Source organism: Salmo salar, chromosome 12, assembly GCF_965601325.2.
Source record: "Salmo salar chromosome 12, fSalSal1, whole genome shotgun sequence".
NCBI classification, from domain to species: domain Eukaryota; kingdom Metazoa; phylum Chordata; class Actinopteri; order Salmoniformes; family Salmonidae; genus Salmo; species Salmo salar.
This window is the reverse complement of record NC_138302.1, coordinates 20,386,511-20,406,729: the sequence shown is the minus strand read 5'-3', so window position 1 is coordinate 20,406,729 and position 20,219 is coordinate 20,386,511. Positions and strand designations below refer to the sequence as shown.

The window sequence follows — 20,219 nt, the reverse complement described above, 5'->3', positions numbered from 1 at the left end:
CTAGACGTCATGTTGGGGAGATCTAAAATCGAAAATACTATGTAAATAATCCATTACCTTTGATTCTCTTCATCAGATGTCACTTCCAGGTATCACAGGTCCATAACGAATGTAGTTTTGTTCAAAAAAGCTCATCATTTATGTCCAAAAATCTCCGTCTTGTTAGCACATGATCTAAGCCAGCCGGACTTCTCGTCATGAACGAGGGGAAAAAATATATTTACGTTCGTTCAAACATGTCAAACGTTGTATAGCATAAATCATTAGGGCCTTTTTTAACCAGAACATGAATAATATTCAAGGTGGACGAATGCATACTCTTTTATAACGTATTGGAACGAGGGTACCCAACATGAACTCGCGCGCCAGGTGTCTAATGGGCCATCATCGTTCCATGGCTCTTGTTCGGTCAGATCTCCCTCCAGAAGACTCAAAACACTTTGTAAAGGCTGGTGACATCTAGTGGAAGCAATAGGAAGTGCCAAAATATTCCTCAGCCCCTGTGTTTTTCAATGGGATAGGTTTAAAGGTAATACAACACATCAGGTATCCACTTCCTGTCAGAAAATGTCTCAGGGTTTTGCCTGCCAAATGAGTTCTGTTATACTCACAGACACCATTCAAACAGTTTTAGAAAATTTAGGGTGTTTTCTATCCATATGTAATAAGTATATGCATATTCTAGTTACTGGGTAGGAGTGGTAACCAGATTAAATCGGGTATGTTTTTTTATCCAGCCGTGTCAATACTGCCCCCTAGCCCTAACAGGTTAATATTTCCCTCGAGCCTGACTAGTCTCCCAGTCCCTGCTGCTGAAAAACATCCCCACAGCATGATTCCTCCACCACCATGCTTCACCGTAGGGAGGGTGCCAGGTTTCCTCCAGATGTGACACTTGGCATTCAGGCCAGAGTTCAATCTTGGTTTCATCAGACCAGAGAGTATTGTTTATCATGGTCAGAGGCCTTTAGGGGCATTTTGGCCAACTCCAAGCAGGCTGTCATATGCTTTTTCTGAGGAGTGGCTTCTGTCTGGCCACTCTACCATGGAGGCCTGATTGGTGGAGTGCTGCAGAGATGGAAGGTTCTCCTAACGCCACAGAGGAACTCTGGAGCTCTTAGTTGTTCTAAACTTCTTTCATTTAAGAATGATGGAGGCCACTGTGTTCTTAGGGACCTTCAATGCTGCAGACATTTTTTTGGTACCCTTCCCCGGATCTATGCCTCGGCACAATCCTGTCTCAGAGCTCTACGGACAATTCCTTCGACCTCATGGCTTGGTTTGTGCTCGGACATACACTGTCAACTGTGGGACCTTATATAGACAGGTGTGTACCTTTACAAATCATGTCCAATCAATTGAATTCATTAATTGAGTCTTAAACATTTCTAAAACATTTAACATTTTAATTTAATGGGGATTCTTTAAAAAAAATCTAATTTAGAATAAGTAACGTAACAAAATGTTGAAAAAGTGAAGCGGTCTGAACTTAATGCTCTAGGGCCAACCAAGAGTCGTCTTTTCTTTCTACCAAACGATTGGTAAAAATGTTATAACGTGTATTTTTCCATATATAGACACACCCCATGTGTTTTAATAAAATCAACTGTATGTACTGGTCTGATGCTTTAAAAACCCAGCCAGTTGTTTTCTCAGCAGTTCAATCTCACTCTCTGTAGCTCAATCTCTCTGTGTCCCCAGCTCTCTCTCTCTGTATTGATCCATCTTTGGTTTTGCTCCTACATGTCACATTTGTCCGGTTATCCTGTGAGTATTGTTTTGTTGTTTGACTGTTTGTTTGATGGTGGGAAAAGGGGGTAACAAAACCAGTCACCCATGGGCCTACATTACACATAGGAAAACAGTGTCTAAATACACTAGTTAGAACTGGGCGGACCACCGAGTGTATTTTTGGTTAGTTAGCTGTTATTGAAATAGGCTAGTCTAGCTTAGGGGTGTTTTTTGAGTGTTGTTTCTTTCCTTGGGTCCAGCTCAGCCCCTCTTCCCGCCCCCCTTTACCGTGTGTTTAAAAAGAAACCTTTAGTGTTTGACGGTAAATTTAAGTTGTCTGTGGTTTTTGTTCTCACTGTTCCTTTCCACTATTATAATTTGCATGGGTTATGTTATGGGTTTCGTTTCCATCCCCCCTGGACTGCAGGGCCAAAGGGATTCGTAACATTGTACCTAGTTTCCCTCCTTCAGGGAACAGTAGTTATAGTCATAACGTGTGGATTTAATAGTATGTTGTACGTAGTTTCCCTCCTTCAGGGAACAGTAGTTATAGTCATAACGTGTGGATTTATTAGTATGTTGTACCTAGTTTCCCTCCTTCAGGGAACAGTAGTTATAGTCATAATGTTAAGCTTTCCATATGATGAACTTAAATACTGGATCTTGCTGTGGGACAGTTGTTTTGTGTTCAGATCTCTGAAATGCACTCTAACTACGTAACATTTAGTGTCTCCTTATTGTATGCTGGGAAAACAGTTTTCATAGGCACAGAATTTATAAATCATTTCCGTGTTTGCTAAATCCAATGGTTTTAACAATGGTTTTACATTTTTAGACAACACCCAAATGGATACTGTCATTAACGCATTTCTTAAATAATTACACATAATTTTTAATACTGTATCAAATCAAATGTATTTATATAGCCCTTCTTACATCAGTTGATATCTCAAAGTACTGTACAGAATCCCAGCCTAAAACCCCAAACAGCAAGCAATGCAGGTGTAGAAGCACGGTGGCTAGGAAAAACTCCCTAGAAAGGCCAAAACCTAGGAAGAAACCTAGAGAGGAACCAGGCTATGAGGGGTGGCCAGTCCTCTTCTGGCTGTGCCGGGTGGAGATTATAACAGCACATGGCCTAGATGTTCAAATGTTCATAAATGACCAGCATTGTCAAATAATAATAATCATAGTAGTTGTCGAGGGTGCAACAAGTCAGTAACACAAGAGTAAGTGTCAGTTGGCTTTTTTATAGCTGATCTTTGAGAGTATCTCTACCGCTCCTGCTGTCTCTAGAGAGTTGAAAACAGCAGGTCTTGGACAGGTAGCACGTCTGGTGAACAGGTCAGGGTTCCATAGCTGCAGGCAGAACAGTTGGAACTGGAGCAGCAGCACGGCCAGGTGAACTGGGGACAGCAAGGAGTCATCAAGCCAGGTAGTCCTGAGGCATGGTCCTCGGGCTCAGGTCCTCCGAGAGAGAGAAAGAAAGAAAGAGAAAGAGAGAATTAGAGAGAGCATATTTAAATTCACACAGGACACCGGAAAAGACAAGAGAAATACTCCAGATGTGACAGACTGACCCTAGCCCCCCGACACATAAACTACTGCAGCATAAATACTGGAGGCTGAGACAGGAGGCATCAGGAGACATTGTGGCCCCATCCGATGAAACCCCCGGACAGGGCCAAACAGGTAGGATATAACCCCATCCACTTTGCCAAAGCACAGCCTCCACACCACTGGAGGGATATCTCCAACCACCAACATACCATCCCGGGACAAGGTCGAGTATAGCCCACAAAGATCGCCGCCACGGCACAGCCCAAGGGGGGCACCAACCCGGACAGGAAGACCACGTCAGTGACTCAACCCACTCAAGTGACGCCAGGGACGGCATGGAAAAACACCAGTAAGCCAGTGACTCAGCCCCCGTAATAGGGGTAGAGGCAGAGAATCCCAGTGGAAAGAGGGGAAACCGGCCAGGCAGAGACAGCAAGGGTGGTTCGTTGCTCCAGCCTTTCCGTTCACCTTCACACCCCTGGGCCAGACTACACTTAATCATAGGACCTACTGAAGAGATGTGTCTTCAGTAAAGACTTAAAGGTTGAGACTGAGTCTGCGTCTCTCACATGGGTAGGCAGACTATTCCATAAAAATGGAGCTCTATAGGAGAAAGCCCTGCCTCCAGCTGTTTGCTTAGAAATTCTAGGGACAATTAGGAGGCCTGCGTCTTGTGACCGTAGCGTACATGTAGGTATGTACGGCAGGACCAAATCGGAAAGATAGGTAGGAGCAAGACCATGTAATGCTTTGTAGGTTATCAGTAAAACCTTCAAATCAGCCCTTGCCTTAACAGGAAGCCAGTGTAGGGAGGCTAGCACTGGAGTAATATGATCATATTTTTTGGTTCTAGTCAAGATTCTAGCAGCCGTATTTAGCACTAACTGAAGTTTATTTAGTGCTTTATCCGGGTAGCCGGAAAGTAGAGCATTGCAGTAGTCCAACCTAGAAGTAACAAAGGCATGGATTCATTTTTCTGCGTCATTTTTGGACAGAAAGTTTCAGATTTTTGCAATGTTACGTAGATGGAAAAAAGCTGTCCTTGAAACAGTCTTGATATGTTCTTCAAAAGAGAGATCAGGGTCCAGAGTAACGCCGAGGTCCTTCACAGTTTTATTTGAGACGACTGTACAACCATCCAGATTAATTGTTAGATTCAACAGAAGATCTCTTTGATTCTTGGGACCTAGAACAAGCATCTCTGTTTTGTCCGAGTTTAAGAGTAGAAAGTTTGCAGCCATCCACTTCCTTATGTCTGAGACACAGGCTTCTAGCGAGGGCAATTTTGGGGCTTCACCATGTTTCATTGAAATGTACAGCTGTGTGTCATCCGCATAGCAGTGAAATTTAACATTATGTTTTCGAATGACATCCCCAAGAGGTAAAATATATAGTGAAAACAATAGTGGTCCTAAAACGGAACCTTGAAGAACACCGAAATTTACAGTTGATTTGTCAGAGGACAAAACATTCACAGAGACAAACTGATATCTTTCCGACAGATAAGACCTAAACCAGGCCAGAACTTGTCCATGTAGACCAATTTGGGTTTCCAATCTCTCCAAAAGAATGTGGTGATCGATGGTATCAAAAGCAGCACTAAGATCTAGGAGCACGAGGACAGACGCAGAACCTCAGTCTGACGTCATTAAAAGGTCATTTACCACCTTCACAAGTGCAGTCTCAGTGCTATGATGGGGTCTAAAACCAGACTGAAGCGTTTCGTGTACATTGTTTGTCTTCAGGAAGGCAGTGAGTTGCTGCGCAACAGCTTTTTCTAAAATTTTTGAGAGGAATGGAAGATTTGATATAGGCCGATAGTTTTTTTAATAATTTCTGGGTCAAGATTTGGCTTTTTCAAGAGAGGCTTTATTACTGCCACTTTTAGTGAGTTTGGTACACATCCGGTGGATAGAGAGCCGTTTATTATGTTCAACATAGGAGGGCCAAGCACAGAAAGCAGCTCTTTCAGTAGTTTAGTTGGAATAGGGTCCAGTATGCAGCTTGAAGGTTTAGAGGCCATGATTATTTTCCTCATTGTGTCAAGAGATATAGTACTAAAGCACTTTAGTGTCTCCCTTGATCCTAGGTCCTGGCAGGGTTGTGCAGACTTAGGACAACGGAGCTTTGGAGGAATACACAGATTTAAAGAGGAGTCCGTAATTTGCTTTCTAATGATCATGATCTTTTCCTCAAAGAAGTTCATGAATTCATCACTGCTGAAGTGAGAGCCATCCTCTCTTGGGGAATGCTGCTTTTTAGTTAACTTTGCGACAGTATCAAAAATAAATTTCGGATTGTTCTTATTTTCCTCAATTAAGTTGGAAAAATAGGATGATCGAGCAGCAGTGCTCTTCGATACTGCACGGTACTGTCTTTCCAAGCTAGTCGGAAGACTTCCAGTTTGGTGTGGCGCCATTTCCGTTCCAATTTTCTGGAAGCTTGCTTCAGAGCTCGTGTATTTTCTGTATACCAGGGAGCTAGTTTCTTATGACAAATGTTTTTAGTTTTTAGGGGTGCAACTGCATCTAGGGTATTGCGCAAGGTTAAATTGAGTTCCTCGGTTAGGTGGTTAACTGATTTTTGTCCTCTGACTTCCTTGGGTAGGCAGAGGGAGTCTGGAAGGGCATCAAGGAATCTTTGGGTTGTCTGAGAATTTATAGCATGACTTTTAATGCTTGTTGGTTGGGGTCTGAGCAGATTGTTTGTTTGCGATTGCGAACGTAATAAAATGGTGGTCCGATAGTCCAGGGTTATGAGGAAAAACATTAAGATCCACAACATTTATTCCATGGGACAAAACTAGGTCCAGAGTATGACTGTGGCAGTGAATAGGTCCAGAGACATGTTGGACAAAACCCACTGAGTCGATGATGGCTCCGAAAGCCTTTTGGAGTGGGTCTGTGGACTTTTCCATGTCAATATTAAAATCACCCAAAATTAGAATATTATTTGTGATGACTACATGGTCCGATAGGAATTCAGGGAACTCAGTGAGGAACGCTGCATATGGCCCAGGAGGCCTGTAAATAGTAGCTATAAAAAGTGATTGAGTAGGCTGCATAGATTTCATGACTAGAAGCTCAAAAGACGAAAACGTCGTTGTTTTTTGGGGGGTAAATTTAAATTTGCTATCATAAATGTTAGCAACACCTCCGCCTTTGCGGGATGCGCGGGGGATATGGTCACTAGTGTAACCAGGGGGTGAGGCCTCATTTAACACAGTAAATTCATCAGGCTTAAGCCATGTTTCAGTCAGGCCAATCACATCAAGATTATGATCAGTGATTAGTTCATTGACTATAACTGCCTTTGAAGTGAGGGTAGCTGTTTAGTTACATGTTCAACTATCATCAGCTGATTCAGGAAATACAATTCTGAATGCCAGTCAAATGACAAACATTATGACATGGGTATATTTGTTGTTAGGTGAAGTTATGGGTCCTACAGTAGGTCTGTGTTGTTGTTGGGTGAAGTTATGGGTCCTACAGTAGGTCTATGTTGTTGTTGGGTGAAGTTATGGGTCCTACAGTAGGTCTTTGTTGTTGTTAGGTGAAGTTATGGGTCCTACAGTAGGTCTTTGTTGTTGTTAGGTGAAGTTATGGGTCCTACAGTAGGTCTATGTTATTGTTAGGTGAAGTTATGGGTCCTACAGTAGGTCTATGTTATTGTTAGGTGAAGTTATGGGCCAATTTGTTTAACACTTAGTGTACAAACCCTCAATGTCAGGCTGATGGAAAACTAACCAAAGAGCATTTTACTGGTTGAAGTCATTTTTAAATATTAAGTAGTTAATTTTGACAATAACACAAACATTATATTAATCAGGACATTCAAACAAGCCTTACAATTATAATCCAAAAGTAATGTGAAATGCACTCATAAGCAACCTGTAAATGGAGGCTATTTTTGCTGTCAGCCTATGAGAACTCCCCTGAGTTTTCCTCCACGGTGGTGAATTAGTGAATAGACACAGAGCTTAATGTGAGTTTCCTTGAGAAGCATCCTGATCTTGCACTGATAGCTGATAGTGTAATATAATAATAATACTGTAATATTCAGAATACATTGTGAAAAACTAAAAGCGATATCGGTAAATAGTGGTTTCCTCATTAGCATGGAGGAGTTTCTGAAACCAAATTGCATGCGCATCGCCCTTGTCGCAATTTTAGCAAACATAGAAAGGGGCCTATATTGGAGACCAAAGGTCGTCTGGCACACTGCTTAGGATTTCAACAACTTTAATAACCTATTTCTAGCCTACAATCATTGATTTTACTACTAATGGGAAAACAAGACAAAATCGGACTTTCTCACTTGACTGTCTTAAGACAATTGTCAAATAATTTTAACATTCATTACAGACGTCAATTGTTGTACAACATGGCTACGCTGTTGGCATCTCCTTTTACAGTGGATTTCCGCTGTTGTGGGTCTTAAACCATCTGTCTGACTTTGTTGCTCACACAGGAGAGAGACGTGCCTATCCTGGATCCTCTGGGGAGCCTCAACAACATCATGAAGCTGAAGAGGTAGAAAAAAGTCTCTCCAGATCAAAACACCCTAAGAAACACCAGCAGAGACCCACAAGGAATAAATCTCACCGCTGCTCTGACTGTGGAAAGTGTTTTGTTTCTTCGGGAGGTTTAAAATCACACCAGAGAACACACACAGGAGAGAAACCTTATAGCTGTGATCAATGTGGGAAGAGATATGTTACATCTAGCGGTCTGACTAAACACCAGAGAAAGCACACAGGAGAGAAACCTTATAAGTGTAACCAATGTGGGAAGAGTTTTACTCAATCATCCAGTCTGATATTACACCAGAGAACACACACAGGAGAGAAACCTTATAGCTGTACTCAATGTGGGAAGAGTTTTACTCAGTCATTCAGCCTGATATTACACCAGAGAATACACACAGGAGAGAAACCCTATATCTGTGAGCAATGTGGGAAGACATTTGCCTCCTCAGCAGACATTAAAATTCACCAGAAAATCCACACAGGAGAGAGACCTTTTAGCTGCTCTGACTGTGGAAAGAGTTTTGTTCGCTCAGGACAATTAAAATCGCACCAGAGAACACACACAGTAGAGAAACCTTATAGCTGTACTCAATGTGGGAAGAGTTTTACTCAGTCAGGCAACCTGGTATCACACCAGAGAAGACACACAGGAGAGAAACCTTATAGCTGTGATCAATGTGGGAAGAGTTTTACTCAGTCAGGCAACCTGGTATCACACCAGAGAACACACACAGGAAATAAACCTTTTAGCTGTGATGAATGTGGAAAGAGTTTTACTACATCTAGCAATCTGATTGTTCACCAGCAGACACACACAGGAGAGAAGCCTCAAAGCTGTGATCAATGTGACAAGAGATTCTCTGATAAAAGATCTCTGCTCAAACATCAGAAAATACATACATGAAGGAGTTGTTTCATGATATCAATGAAGTAATGTCACAATGTAGAACCCTAAACGTTTGATGACTGTTCTATTGATTTCAGCATGATATGGATATTAGCCTCAGGGGCAAAATCCAGGCTCTGAATTGAAAGAGTTACTATTTATGTGATTTAACAAAAAAATTGTTACACTTACCACATTGGTGACCCACTGGAATCACAATGTAACACTTCAAAATGTAGCTAGCTGTTTACCACGTTGGTCACCCACTGGAATCAAAATGCAACACTTCAAAATGTAGCTAGCTGTTTTCTACAAATTGTCCTCTAACCAGTGATGTACACTTTATTCCCAGATTCCGTGTGGTCTTTGAGCTGTTCGTTTTAACAGAGACTTACCACATTTGCGACTGTGACACAAAAATTATGTATTTACCTCATTTGGTGGATATTTAACAATGATTTACTTAACAAACAGTAAGATATTTCTGTCCTGCTAATGCTAAGTTTTATGGTGTCCACTCTAGCTTCCTGCAGCTATTCTGGGTGTTGAGGACATGGGTTTTACTAGAGATAGCTTGAAGCTGACAATTGATTGATGTCTCGTGATTAAAAACCAAACAGCCACATTCCATTCTATGATTAGTGGCATGTGAGACATATGTCTCCGGTCTGATTGAGCCTGCATTCCATAGACAAGATATGGTGTATGTTTAGCTGGGATAGAGAGGAGTAGAACAAAGGCCTCAATGGTCCTTATACATCCTGGCATCTGGGAAATTAGGCAAGGGTCCGGGTTTAATATAACACCAGGTGCAGATGAAGACAGGATGAGCCCAAAGTGGCTTATGGTGCCCCCCAATCTAGATGGGAGGGGTGGAACCAAGCATTCTGGGTATTAGCTATATAAACTGTGCGTTGTCTGTAAAGGGTAGGCTCTCAGACTAACAGTCAGTTAAGACTGTTGGGCTGACAGTTTCATTATTGCAATAATTAATCAATGTTAAATAAAGATTATTGTTTGAAGAAATTACCAAGTCTCTCGAAGTACTGAATTTCCACAACACGACCCACTTGAATCAAAATGCAACACTCCAAAATGTAGCTAGCTGTTTTCTACAAGTTGTCCTCTAACCAGTGATATACACATTATTCCCAGATTCCGTGTGTTTTTTTAGCTGTTAATTTTAACAGGACGTGCAACCTCATCTCCCCCCTCTCATGCAAATGATTTTAGCATGATATCGATGAGTGATGACAAATAAGTGTTGCGTTCCTTTGTTTAGCGACCCCTACATTTAAATACATCACTCCAAAATGTAGCTGACCGTCTTCTGCAGGTTGTCCTCTAACCTGTGAGGTAAAAGATATCTCCCATTTCCATGTGTTTTTTTTAGTTGTGTTAGTTTCAACAGCACGTACAACCTGATTTCCTCCCCCCCCCCCCAATTGATATCAGTGATTTGGTGCTTGTGCCGTTTATATGATTACTATTGTGGCAGATGTTTGCGTACATAGCACATTTTCTGTTTAGGTTTTTAATATATCACAAACTGTTTCTGCATATTGGTTATTGATTTGAACACGTTAAAACTGTGTTTTGACATTGGGGCTATCCCACCTACCAAAATGTAATTGAAAAGACGTTGTAAATAAGACTATGCCCGACTTCCAATATAAGTTCGGTTTAAGTTGAAAGTTGAAAAGAAAACAACTTACTTCCGATGTACTTGAAGCTTATACACATGGACGCAGTGTAATAAATTTGTCTAATTTGATTCATAATTTTTATAATCACTCCAGTATTTATTTACAAGATTCAAGTGCTAATTGTCTTTATTTCACATTTGCTTTTGATATTTCATATTTACATTTCATGTAACATTTAGTAATCTAAATTATTTATGCAATCAACCGACAATTTTCAATATATCACAAACTGTTTCTGCATATTGGTTATTGATTTAGACACGTTAAAACTGTGTTTTGACATTGGGCTATCCCACCTAGCAAAATGTCATTAAAAAGCCGTTGAAAATAAGACTATGCAACCAAATATTTCATATTTACAATTCATGTAACATTTAGTAATCATAATTATTTATGCAACTAACTGACCATTTTTGGATACAATTATATTGACATTAACACTGCTTTTAGAATATCAGGGTTCATTCTCAGATGTGCCAACCCAAATGTACTAGAGCATGACATTGGGGACTGGGCCCCGATCCAACAACATGCCTATCGAGTGAACCCTGAAAAGAGAGAGAAGCTCTGCAGTGAGGTGGAAAGTTACTTCGGAAATTCCAGGAGTTTCCTCTTGAAATCACACGTCCGTGGTAAGGACAACTTGGTTGCTGATTGTCTCAGGGGTGGGCATTCAACAAGTTTTGCATTTAGCCAGTGCGTTGCCATGGATCAAAATTTATTTTGACTGCATGTTTTTCTGTATTGGAGATGTGTTTTTGGGCTCGTTCCAAGAGGGTGAGAGTTCTAGAAGCTGGTGAGTTTAAGGAAGATGAGAGTTCTAGAAGTAGTGGGGGAAAAAATTATAGTTTTTTTCTTGTTTTTAATTGTTGACAGCCAGTAGACGCCATGTTTATATTGGTGAAGGTGAAGCATTGTAGATTATAATGTGTAATTGAAGTTGTCTGTTGGTGGTAAGCATTCTCTTAGGGGGGAAGGTGTTACAGTCTTTGGTTTTTCCATTTATGTTTTGAGGTGGACACCAAGGAACTTGAAACTCTCGACTCGCTCCACTACAGCCCCGTTGATGTTAATGGGGGCCTGTTCGGCCCTCCTTTTCCTGTAGTCCACGATCATCTCCTCTGTCTTGCTCACGTTGAGGGAGAGGTAGTTGTCCTGGCACCTGACCTCAGGGAAAGGTTTAAAATGTCAGTGAAGACACTTGCCAGTTGGTCCGCGCATGCTCTGGGTACACGCCCTGGTAATCCGTCTGTCCCCGCGGCGTTGTAAATGTTGACCTGTTTAAAGGTCTTGCTCACATCGGCTACGGAGAGTGTGATCACACAGTCGTCCAAAACAGCTGGTGCTCTCAATCGTGCTTCAGAGTTGCTTGCCTCAAAGCGAGCATAAAAGGCATTTAGCTCGTCTGGCAGCTCGTCTCCACATTTTCTTCACGTGAATGACAGGGATTTGGGCCTGGTCTCCTGAAAGCAGTATATACTTCGCGTCAGACTCGTTAAAGAAAAAATATTTGTCGTGTTCGAGGTGACTAATCGTTGTTCTGATGTCCAGAAGCTCTACCATGCTAACGGGTTCCCACTAGATAACACAATCACATGCTGCATGAGGTGTGGCTAACATTAACAATCTTGAGCTAGATACCAAGCTAGCATACAAACTCGGTAGCACAGAGTAGATTCTCCAGATGACGTTGAGAAATAGTGCATTAGTAGTTTAGAAGATATCCGGAAATAAGTAATAAAGCAAAAACATAACTGTTTGTACTTATAGGTAACCAGATAGTAACTGAGTTGTAGTCACGAAGTCTTTAACCACACTGTGTTCTTACACTGGTGAGTAAAATCTCATGCTTCCTACCCTTTAACTTTCAGTCAAATAATTTAAATATACATTTTACTCAACTGCGTTACCCACTCCAGTCAGCAGATGACGATGTGCGATTTTAAGGCAATGCTGCTAGTGTGACGTATAATCTAGTGGACGGAACGCTTCTTTCAACAGCAACAACAGTCAGCCACCCGGTAGCTTGCTAGACAAAATTGCCGAACCAATAAAGCTCTTTAGATGCTTTAGTGTATATTAGCCACTGTGTTTTAAACCCACTTCTGTCGTCTAATTAGTTATCTGATTTAATTTCATATTTACGGTTTTGTTGTTAATAGTCAGCTAGCGGGCTGGTTAAGTTAGCATTAGCCTAGCTAGCTAACATTCCCGACCATGAGCTCACTAAGCTACTCTACTCCTGCTAAAGAAGAGGCGGTCTGCTGGACGGAGAAAGAGGGTCTGTGGCTAAACGTTGTCGAGGAAGAGGAGGATGTCACAATACAAAAACAAGTAGAGGTCGAGGCTGTTACAGTGAAAGAAGAAGAGAAAGATGTTACAGTTAAAGAAGAGGAAGACTCGTTCAGAGTGAAAGAGGAGGAGGGGGAGATGACTGTCACATTGGATGAAGAGGAGGAAACTGGACATCTGGGCTCAGTTTCCCAAAGGCATGTTAAAGCATCCAATGGTTCTAACGATGAACGGGCCCTGATTAACACTAGTAAGTACTGTCTTAAATACAGAGGCATAAACTCTGCAGTTGTTGAACTGATGTGTGGTGTTAAAGGGGAAATATGTGTAACAGTGTAGGTTCCGTCCCTCTCTTCGCCCCAACCCGGGCTCGAACCAGGGACCCTTGCACACATCAACAACTGACACCCCACGAAGCATCGTTACCCATCGCGCCACAAAAGCCGCGGCCCTTGCAACGCAAGGGGAAACCCTACTTCAAGTCTCAGAGCGAGTGATGTCACTGATTGAAACTTTATTAGCGCGCACCACCGCTAACTAACTAGCCATTTCACATCGGTTACACTCACCCCCCCTTTGACCTCCTCCTTTTCCGCAGCAACCAATGATCCGGGTCAACAGCATCAATGTAACAGTGTAGGTTCCGTCCCTCTCTTCGCCCCAACCTGGGCTCGAACCAGGGACCCTTGCACACATCAACAACTGACACCCCACGAAGCATCGTTACCCATCGCGCCACAAAAGCCGCGGCCCTTGCAACGCAAGGGGAAACCCTACTTCAAGTCTCAGAGCGAGTGACGTCACTGATTGAAACGCTATTAGCGACACCACCGCTAACTAACTAGCCATTTCACATCGGTTACATATGCAATAGCTACATCCATATTTAGACTTTTTAAATGTGTTTATTTATAGCCATTGTTTCTTGAAGAATATAGCACATGCTTCATGAGCTTAGTTCAACTGTTGTACCCCATCAGATCCCCAAATATTTTTTTTTTACTCCAATGTTCAGAAACAATGTAAATAAACACTGTATAGCATCAACATGGTTAAAACTATAATGTTTATCATGGATAGTCAGTCCTTGCTTCCGTAGGTCTGTCTATGAATTTGAGATTAGTTACATTTCTCCAGCCCCATCCATCTTCTTTCTACCCAAACAGTGGTGGAATTACAGCTTTGTTATTGTTTGAACTGCAGATTGGTTGGTTGATTGTGTGGCTTTTTTAAAGGGGCAACCCAGTATTTAAACAGCAACAAAATGTCAGCCCTGAGACTTGGTTTGGTAAACAGCTGAGGGATGGGGGATGGAGAAATGTAACCACTCTCACATTCATAGAGAAAATTATTGTAGCAACCGTAACCCAAAACCTAGCGACCTCGTCAAGAAGTTCAGACATCTTGGCATAACAGTTATAAGGTGTTGGCTTGACAGTCGCTGGACCTGAGTCCAGCTCAGGGCTACCTCCTGAATTGACAACACTATGAATACAAGGACTAGCCATCCATAAGGTCAAAATGGTAGTTTTAACCAGATTTCAAGGCTATACAGTGCTTGTTTCTCAAACAGTGGCGTTATACGAGCTTATGTTTTGGTTTCTGGTGGGGTAATACAGTTGAAACATTTGAGGCGTTTATATGTTATATTCTTCAAGGATCAATGGTTATACAGTAAATGGGTCTTTCTATACCTGCCAGTGTACATTTCCTGTGGGGGTCAAATTGTTAGAGCTGTTGATAAGTCATTAGCTGTTTTAGAGTACTCATACTAACTCTACTATTTGTGATGTGAATTGAGTATATAGTATGCTTATTGGTCATAGTATGATGTAGTTAGTATGCCAAAAGTTCCCGGATGACGTATACACGCAGTACTTTAGGGCCCATAATGCAATTCTTCCGGAAATGGGTGTGGCTTCACATTGTTTTAAGATTTGAAGAAAATGGCGGAAAATATGCAGCCGAGAGCCGATACAAATTCATTGCTTTAACTGATTATGACAAATGTTGAGCAATGTAATAAAGTAATGGCTTTTCAAATAAGTTACCTTACACGTTATTGTGGCTGACAATTTGTTAGCATGTTATTACCGGTATGTTAACTAGCTACGTAACGTTAGTTGGCTACATATACATCAAACTTGCCAGTATATGAACTATAATCTAACTAACTACCCAACGTTTATTGACTTGATTATTCCCTGTCATTCTTCGCTTAGCTAAACGGTATAGTCGTTTTGCGTTATCAATGGACATTCGGGTGCTTTCATAAATTCGCTCTGGCTATCTACTCCGATTTCAGAGCACTCGTCTGAGTGTACCAAATAAAATAACATTTTATTGGTCACATACACATGGCTAGCAGATGTTAATGCGAGCATAGCGAAATGCTTGTGCTTCTAGTTCCGACCATGCAGTAATATCTAACAAGTAATCTAACAATTTCACAACAACTACCTAATACACACAAGTGTAAAAGAATTAATAAGAATATGTACATATAAATATATGGATGAGTGATGGCCGAACGGCATAGGCAAGATGCAGTAGATGGTATAAAGTACAGTATATACATATGAGATGAGTAATGTAGGGTATGTAAACATTACATAAAGTGGCATTGTTTAAAGTGACTAGTGATACATTTATCACATCCAATTTTTAATGATTAAAGTGGCTAGAGATTTGAGTCAGTATGTTGACAGCAGCCACTCAATGTTAGTTATGGCTGTTTAACAGTCTGATGGCCTTGAGACAGAAGCTGTTTTTCAGTCTCTCGGTCCCAGCTTGATGCACCTGTGCTGACCTCGCCTTCTGGATGATAGTGGGGTGAACAGGCAGTGGCTCCGGTGGTTGTTATCCTTGATGATCTTTTTGGCCTTCCTGTGACATCAGGTGGTGTAGGTTCCTGGAGCGCAGGTAGTTTGCCCCCGGTGATGCGTTGTGCAGACCTCACTACCCTCTGGAGAGCCTTGCGGTTGTGGGCGGAGCAGTTGCCGTACCAGGTGGTGATACAGCCCGGCAGGATGCTCTCGATTGTGCATCTGTAAAAGTTTGTGAGTGTTTTTGGTGACAAGCCGAATTTCTTCAGCCTCCTGAGGTTGAAGAGGCGATGTTGCGCCTTCTTCACCATGCTGTCTGTGTGGGTGGACCATTTCAGTTTGTCCGTGATGTGTACGCAGAGTAACTTATAACTTTCCACCTTCTCCACTACTGTCCCGTCGATGTGTATGGGGGATGGTGCTCTGTGCTGTTTCCTGAAGTCCACGATCATCTCCTTTGTTTTGTTGACGTTGAGTGTGAGGTTATTTTCCTGACACCACACTCCGAGGGCCCTCACCTCCTCCCTGTAGGCCGTCTCGTCGTTGTTGGTAATCAAGCCCACCACTGTAGTGTCTTCTGCAAACTTGATGATTGAGTTGGAGGCGTGCATGGCCACGCAGTCATAGGTGAACAGGGAATACAGGAGAGTGCTGAGAACGCACCCTTGTGGGGCCCCAGTGTTGAGGATCAGCGGGGTGGAGATGTTGTTTCCTACCCTCACCACCTGGGGGCTGCCCGTCAGAAAGTCCAGGACCCAGTTGCATAGGGCGGGGTTGAGACCCAGGGTCTCGAGCTTAATGACGAGTTTGGAGGGTACTATGGTGTTGAATGCTGAGCTGTAGTCGATGAACTGCATTCTTACATAGGTATTCCTCTTGTCCAGATGGGTTAGGGCAGTGTGATTGCAATTGCATCGTCTGTGGACCTATTGGGTCGGTAAGCAAATTGGAGTGGGTCTAGGGTGTCAGGTAGGGTGGAGGTGATATGATCCTTTGCTAGTCTCTCAAAGCACTTCATGATGACGGAAGTGAGTGCTACGGGGCGATTGTCGTTTAGCTCAGTTACCTTAGCTTTCTTGGGAAAAGGAACAATGGTGGCCCTCTTGAAGCATGTGGGAACAGCAGACTGGGATTGATTGAATGTGTCCGTAAACACACCAGCCAGCTGGTCTGCACATGCTCTGAGGACGTGGCTAGGGATGCCGTCTGGGCCGGCAGCCTTGCGAGGGTTAACACGTTTAAATGTTTTACTCACGTTGGCTGCGGTGGAGAGTCCGCAGGTTTTGGTAGCGGGCCATGTCGGTGGCACTGTATTGTTCTCAAATCGAGCAAAGAAGTTGTTTAGTTTGTCTGGGAGCAAGACATCTTGGTCCGCGACGGGGCTGGTTTTCTTTTTGTAGTCCGTGATTGACTATAGGCCCTGCCACATACCTCTGGTGTCTGAGCCGTTGAATTGCGACTCTACTTTGTCTCTATACTGACGCTTAGCTTGTTTGATTGCCTTGCGGAGGGAATAGCTACACTGTTTGTATTCGGTCATGTTTCCGGTCGCCTTGCCCTGATTAAAAGCAGTGGTTCGCACTTTCAGTTTTGTGCGAATGCTGCCATCAATCCATGGTTTCTGGTTGGGGAAGGTTTTAATAGTTGCCGTGGGTACAACATCACCGATATTCTTCTGTATTTGGGTGTGGCTTCACATTGTTTTCAGATTTGAAGAAAATGGCAGAAAATATATATATTTTTTTCACCTTTATTTAACCAGGTAGGCTAGTTGAGAACAAGTTGTCATTTACAACTGCGACCTGGCCAAGATAAAGCAAAGCAGTTCGACACATACAACAACACAGAGTTACACATGGAATAAACAAACATACAGTCAATAATACAGTAGAAAAAGTCTATATACAGTGTGTGCAAATGAGGTAGGACAAGGGAGGTAAGGCAATAAATAGACTATGGTGGCGAAGTAATTACATTATAGCAATTAAACACTGGAATGGTAGATGTGCAGAAGATGAATGTGCAAGTAGAGATACTGGGGTGCAAAGGAGCAAGATAAATAAATACAGTATGGGGATGAGGTAGTTGGATGGGCTATTTACAGATGGGCTATGTACAGGTGCAGTGATCTGTTAGCTGCTCTGACAGCTGGTGCTTAAAGCTAGTGAGGGAGATATGAGTCTCCAGCTTCAGTGATTTTTGCAGATCATTCCAGTCATTGGCAGCAGAGATCTGGAATGAAAGGCGGCCAAAGGAAGAATTGGCTTTGGGGGTAACCAGTGAGATATACCTGCTGGAGCGCGTGCTACGGGTGGGTGCTGCTATGGTGACTAGCGTGTTGAGATAAGGCGGGCTTTACCTAGCAGAGACTTGTAGATGACCTGGAGCCAGTCTGCCACACTGCTTAGAGTTTCAACAACATGAATAACTTATTTCTAGCCTACAATCACCGATGTTACTACTAATGTGAAAACAAGACAAAATATGACTTTTCTTGCTCATTTTAAGACAATTGTCAAATAATTTTAACATTCATTACAGACGTCAATTGTTGTACAACATCATGGCTACTCTGTTGGCATGACCTTTTACAATGGATTTCCGCTGTTGTGGGCCTTTAATCATCTGTCTGACTTTCTTGTTCACACAGGAGAGAGACGTGACTACCAACAACATGATGCTGACAAGGCAGCGAAGAGTCTCTCCACGTTAGAACACCTCAAGAAACACCAGCGGAGATCCACAGGGAAGAGAACTCACTGCTGCTCTGACTGTGGGAAGAGATTCACCTCCTCAGCAGGCATTAAAATTCATCAGAGAATCCACACAGGAGAGAAATCTTTTAGCTGTACTCAATGTGGGAAGAGTTTTACTCGGTCAACCAGCCTGATATCACACCAGAGAACACACACAGGAGAGAAATCTTTTAGCTGCTCTGACTGTGGAAAAAGTTTTGTTTTCTCAGGACAATTAAAATCACACCAGAGAACACACACAGGAGAGAAACCCTATAGCTGTGATGAATGTGGGAAGAGTTTTGTTTCATCTGGCCTTCTGACTGTACACCAGAGAATACACACAGGAGAGAAATTGTATAGCTGTACTCAATGTGGGAAGAGTTTTACTCATTCAACCAGCCTGATATCACACCAGAGAACACACACAGGAGAGAAACCGTATAGTTGTGATGAATGTGGGAAGATTTTTACTACGTCTAGCCATCTGAAGATACACCAGAGAACACACACAGGAGAGAAATCTTATAGCTGTGATCAATGTGGGAAGAGTTTTGTTCAATCTGGCAATCTGACAGTACACCAGAGAACACACACAGGAGAGAAGTCTTTTAGCTGTGATCAATGTGGGAAGAGTTTTGTTACATCTAGCGTTCTGACAGTACACCAGAGAACACACACAGGAGAGAAACCTTATAGCTGTAATCAATGTGGGAAGAGTTTTGTTTCATCTAGCGGCCTGACAGTACACCAGAGAACACACACAGGAGAGAAACCTTATAGCTGTGATCAATGTGGGAAGAGTTTTGTTCAATCTGGCAATCTGACAGTACACCAGAGAACACACACAGGAGAGAAATCTCATAGCTGTGACCAGAGATAATCTGATAAAAGATCTCTGATCAAATATCAGAAAATACATGGAGTTGTGATAAGTGAAATAAATGATTATAAGTAAATGAATAAAGAATCCACTCTGAAACGTATCTAATTAGTTGTTGATGTAGCATGTATAATGAATAATTAAAGTACTGACTGTAAGTCCCATAAAGGTCTTTGTAGAGGCTGGAGAGGGAGAGAAAAGTGTGTGTGTGTATTAGAGGACCTAAGAGAACAGTAGACATTTGTTCTACCTGACCTAGCAACTTTGAGAGGCTTTGGAGGAAATATGGGAGTAGCCTTCAAGGTTCTCCTAATCTCGGGGGAAAGGAACAGGCAGTGCTGGATAGTGATTAACAGTGGTGGGAAGTCAAGGGAGAGATACTGTTCACCTACTGTATGTGTGTGCGTAGGTTATCTACTTTTGGTGTGGAGGTGTGCGTAAGTGGAGAGAGAGCATAAAATTAACTTCTTTGTTAATGTTGGGCAGAACGTTCTCTGAATAAACTGTACGAACCTTTTGCAGAAACCAGAGTCCTTGCCTAATTATTACCCCATTGTCTTACAAACCTTGGGAATTAGTCAAGGCTTATTGATTGTTAATTATTATCATTGGGATAGAATAATTCCTTTGACAGCTTGGTCCTTTTCGAGCCGGATCTCAAAATCTGCTTCTGTCGGTCCAGGGAGACACCGAAACCGTGCACGGGCGAATGAAATATCCATAGATTAAAGACCTGGCCCCTTGCTGAGGGTTCTTTACAGGCCCGTGGCAAACTGGTATGCGACAGAGGCGGTGACGAGATTCTACCAACATTGAAACCTCAGCTGCAAATAACAAGGTCAGTGCGCTTTATTCATTGTTTTGGGGGATAGCACCTGTATGATTACATTAAAGGATGAATGAGTGATGCACCTGTATATTGGCATTAGATGATGAAATGAGTAATACACCTGTATGTCTGCATTACATGATGAAATGAGTGATACACCTGTATGTTGGCATTAAATTATGAAACGCAAAAGCGATTGATGTGAGAGTGAAAGGCGGGAGCAATTAAAGGATTTTAATTACAT

The 20,219-nt window shown here is 42.3% G+C and overlaps 1 protein-coding gene across 3 annotated transcripts in view; it reads left to right on the top strand.

The window, feature by feature from the left end:
* The window catches only part of LOC106564402 (uncharacterized), a 31,353-nt gene extending 11,682 nt beyond the window's left edge, over positions 1-19,671 (top strand). Inside the window, exons 2-3 of one of the 3 annotated variants that reach the window (XM_082958713.1) lie at positions 7,762-7,823; positions 18,179-18,308. In XM_082958713.1, coding sequence (XP_082814839.1) covers positions 7,762-7,823; positions 18,179-18,241 — 125 coding nt within the window. In that variant the 3' untranslated portion in view covers positions 18,242-18,308. Of the gene's footprint in view, positions 1-7,761; positions 9,735-18,178 lie in introns of those variants that run through there. The other 2 variants (XM_082958711.1, XM_082958712.1) reach the window with 2 other exon arrangements.
* The last annotated feature ends 548 nt before the right edge of the window (positions 19,672-20,219 follow it).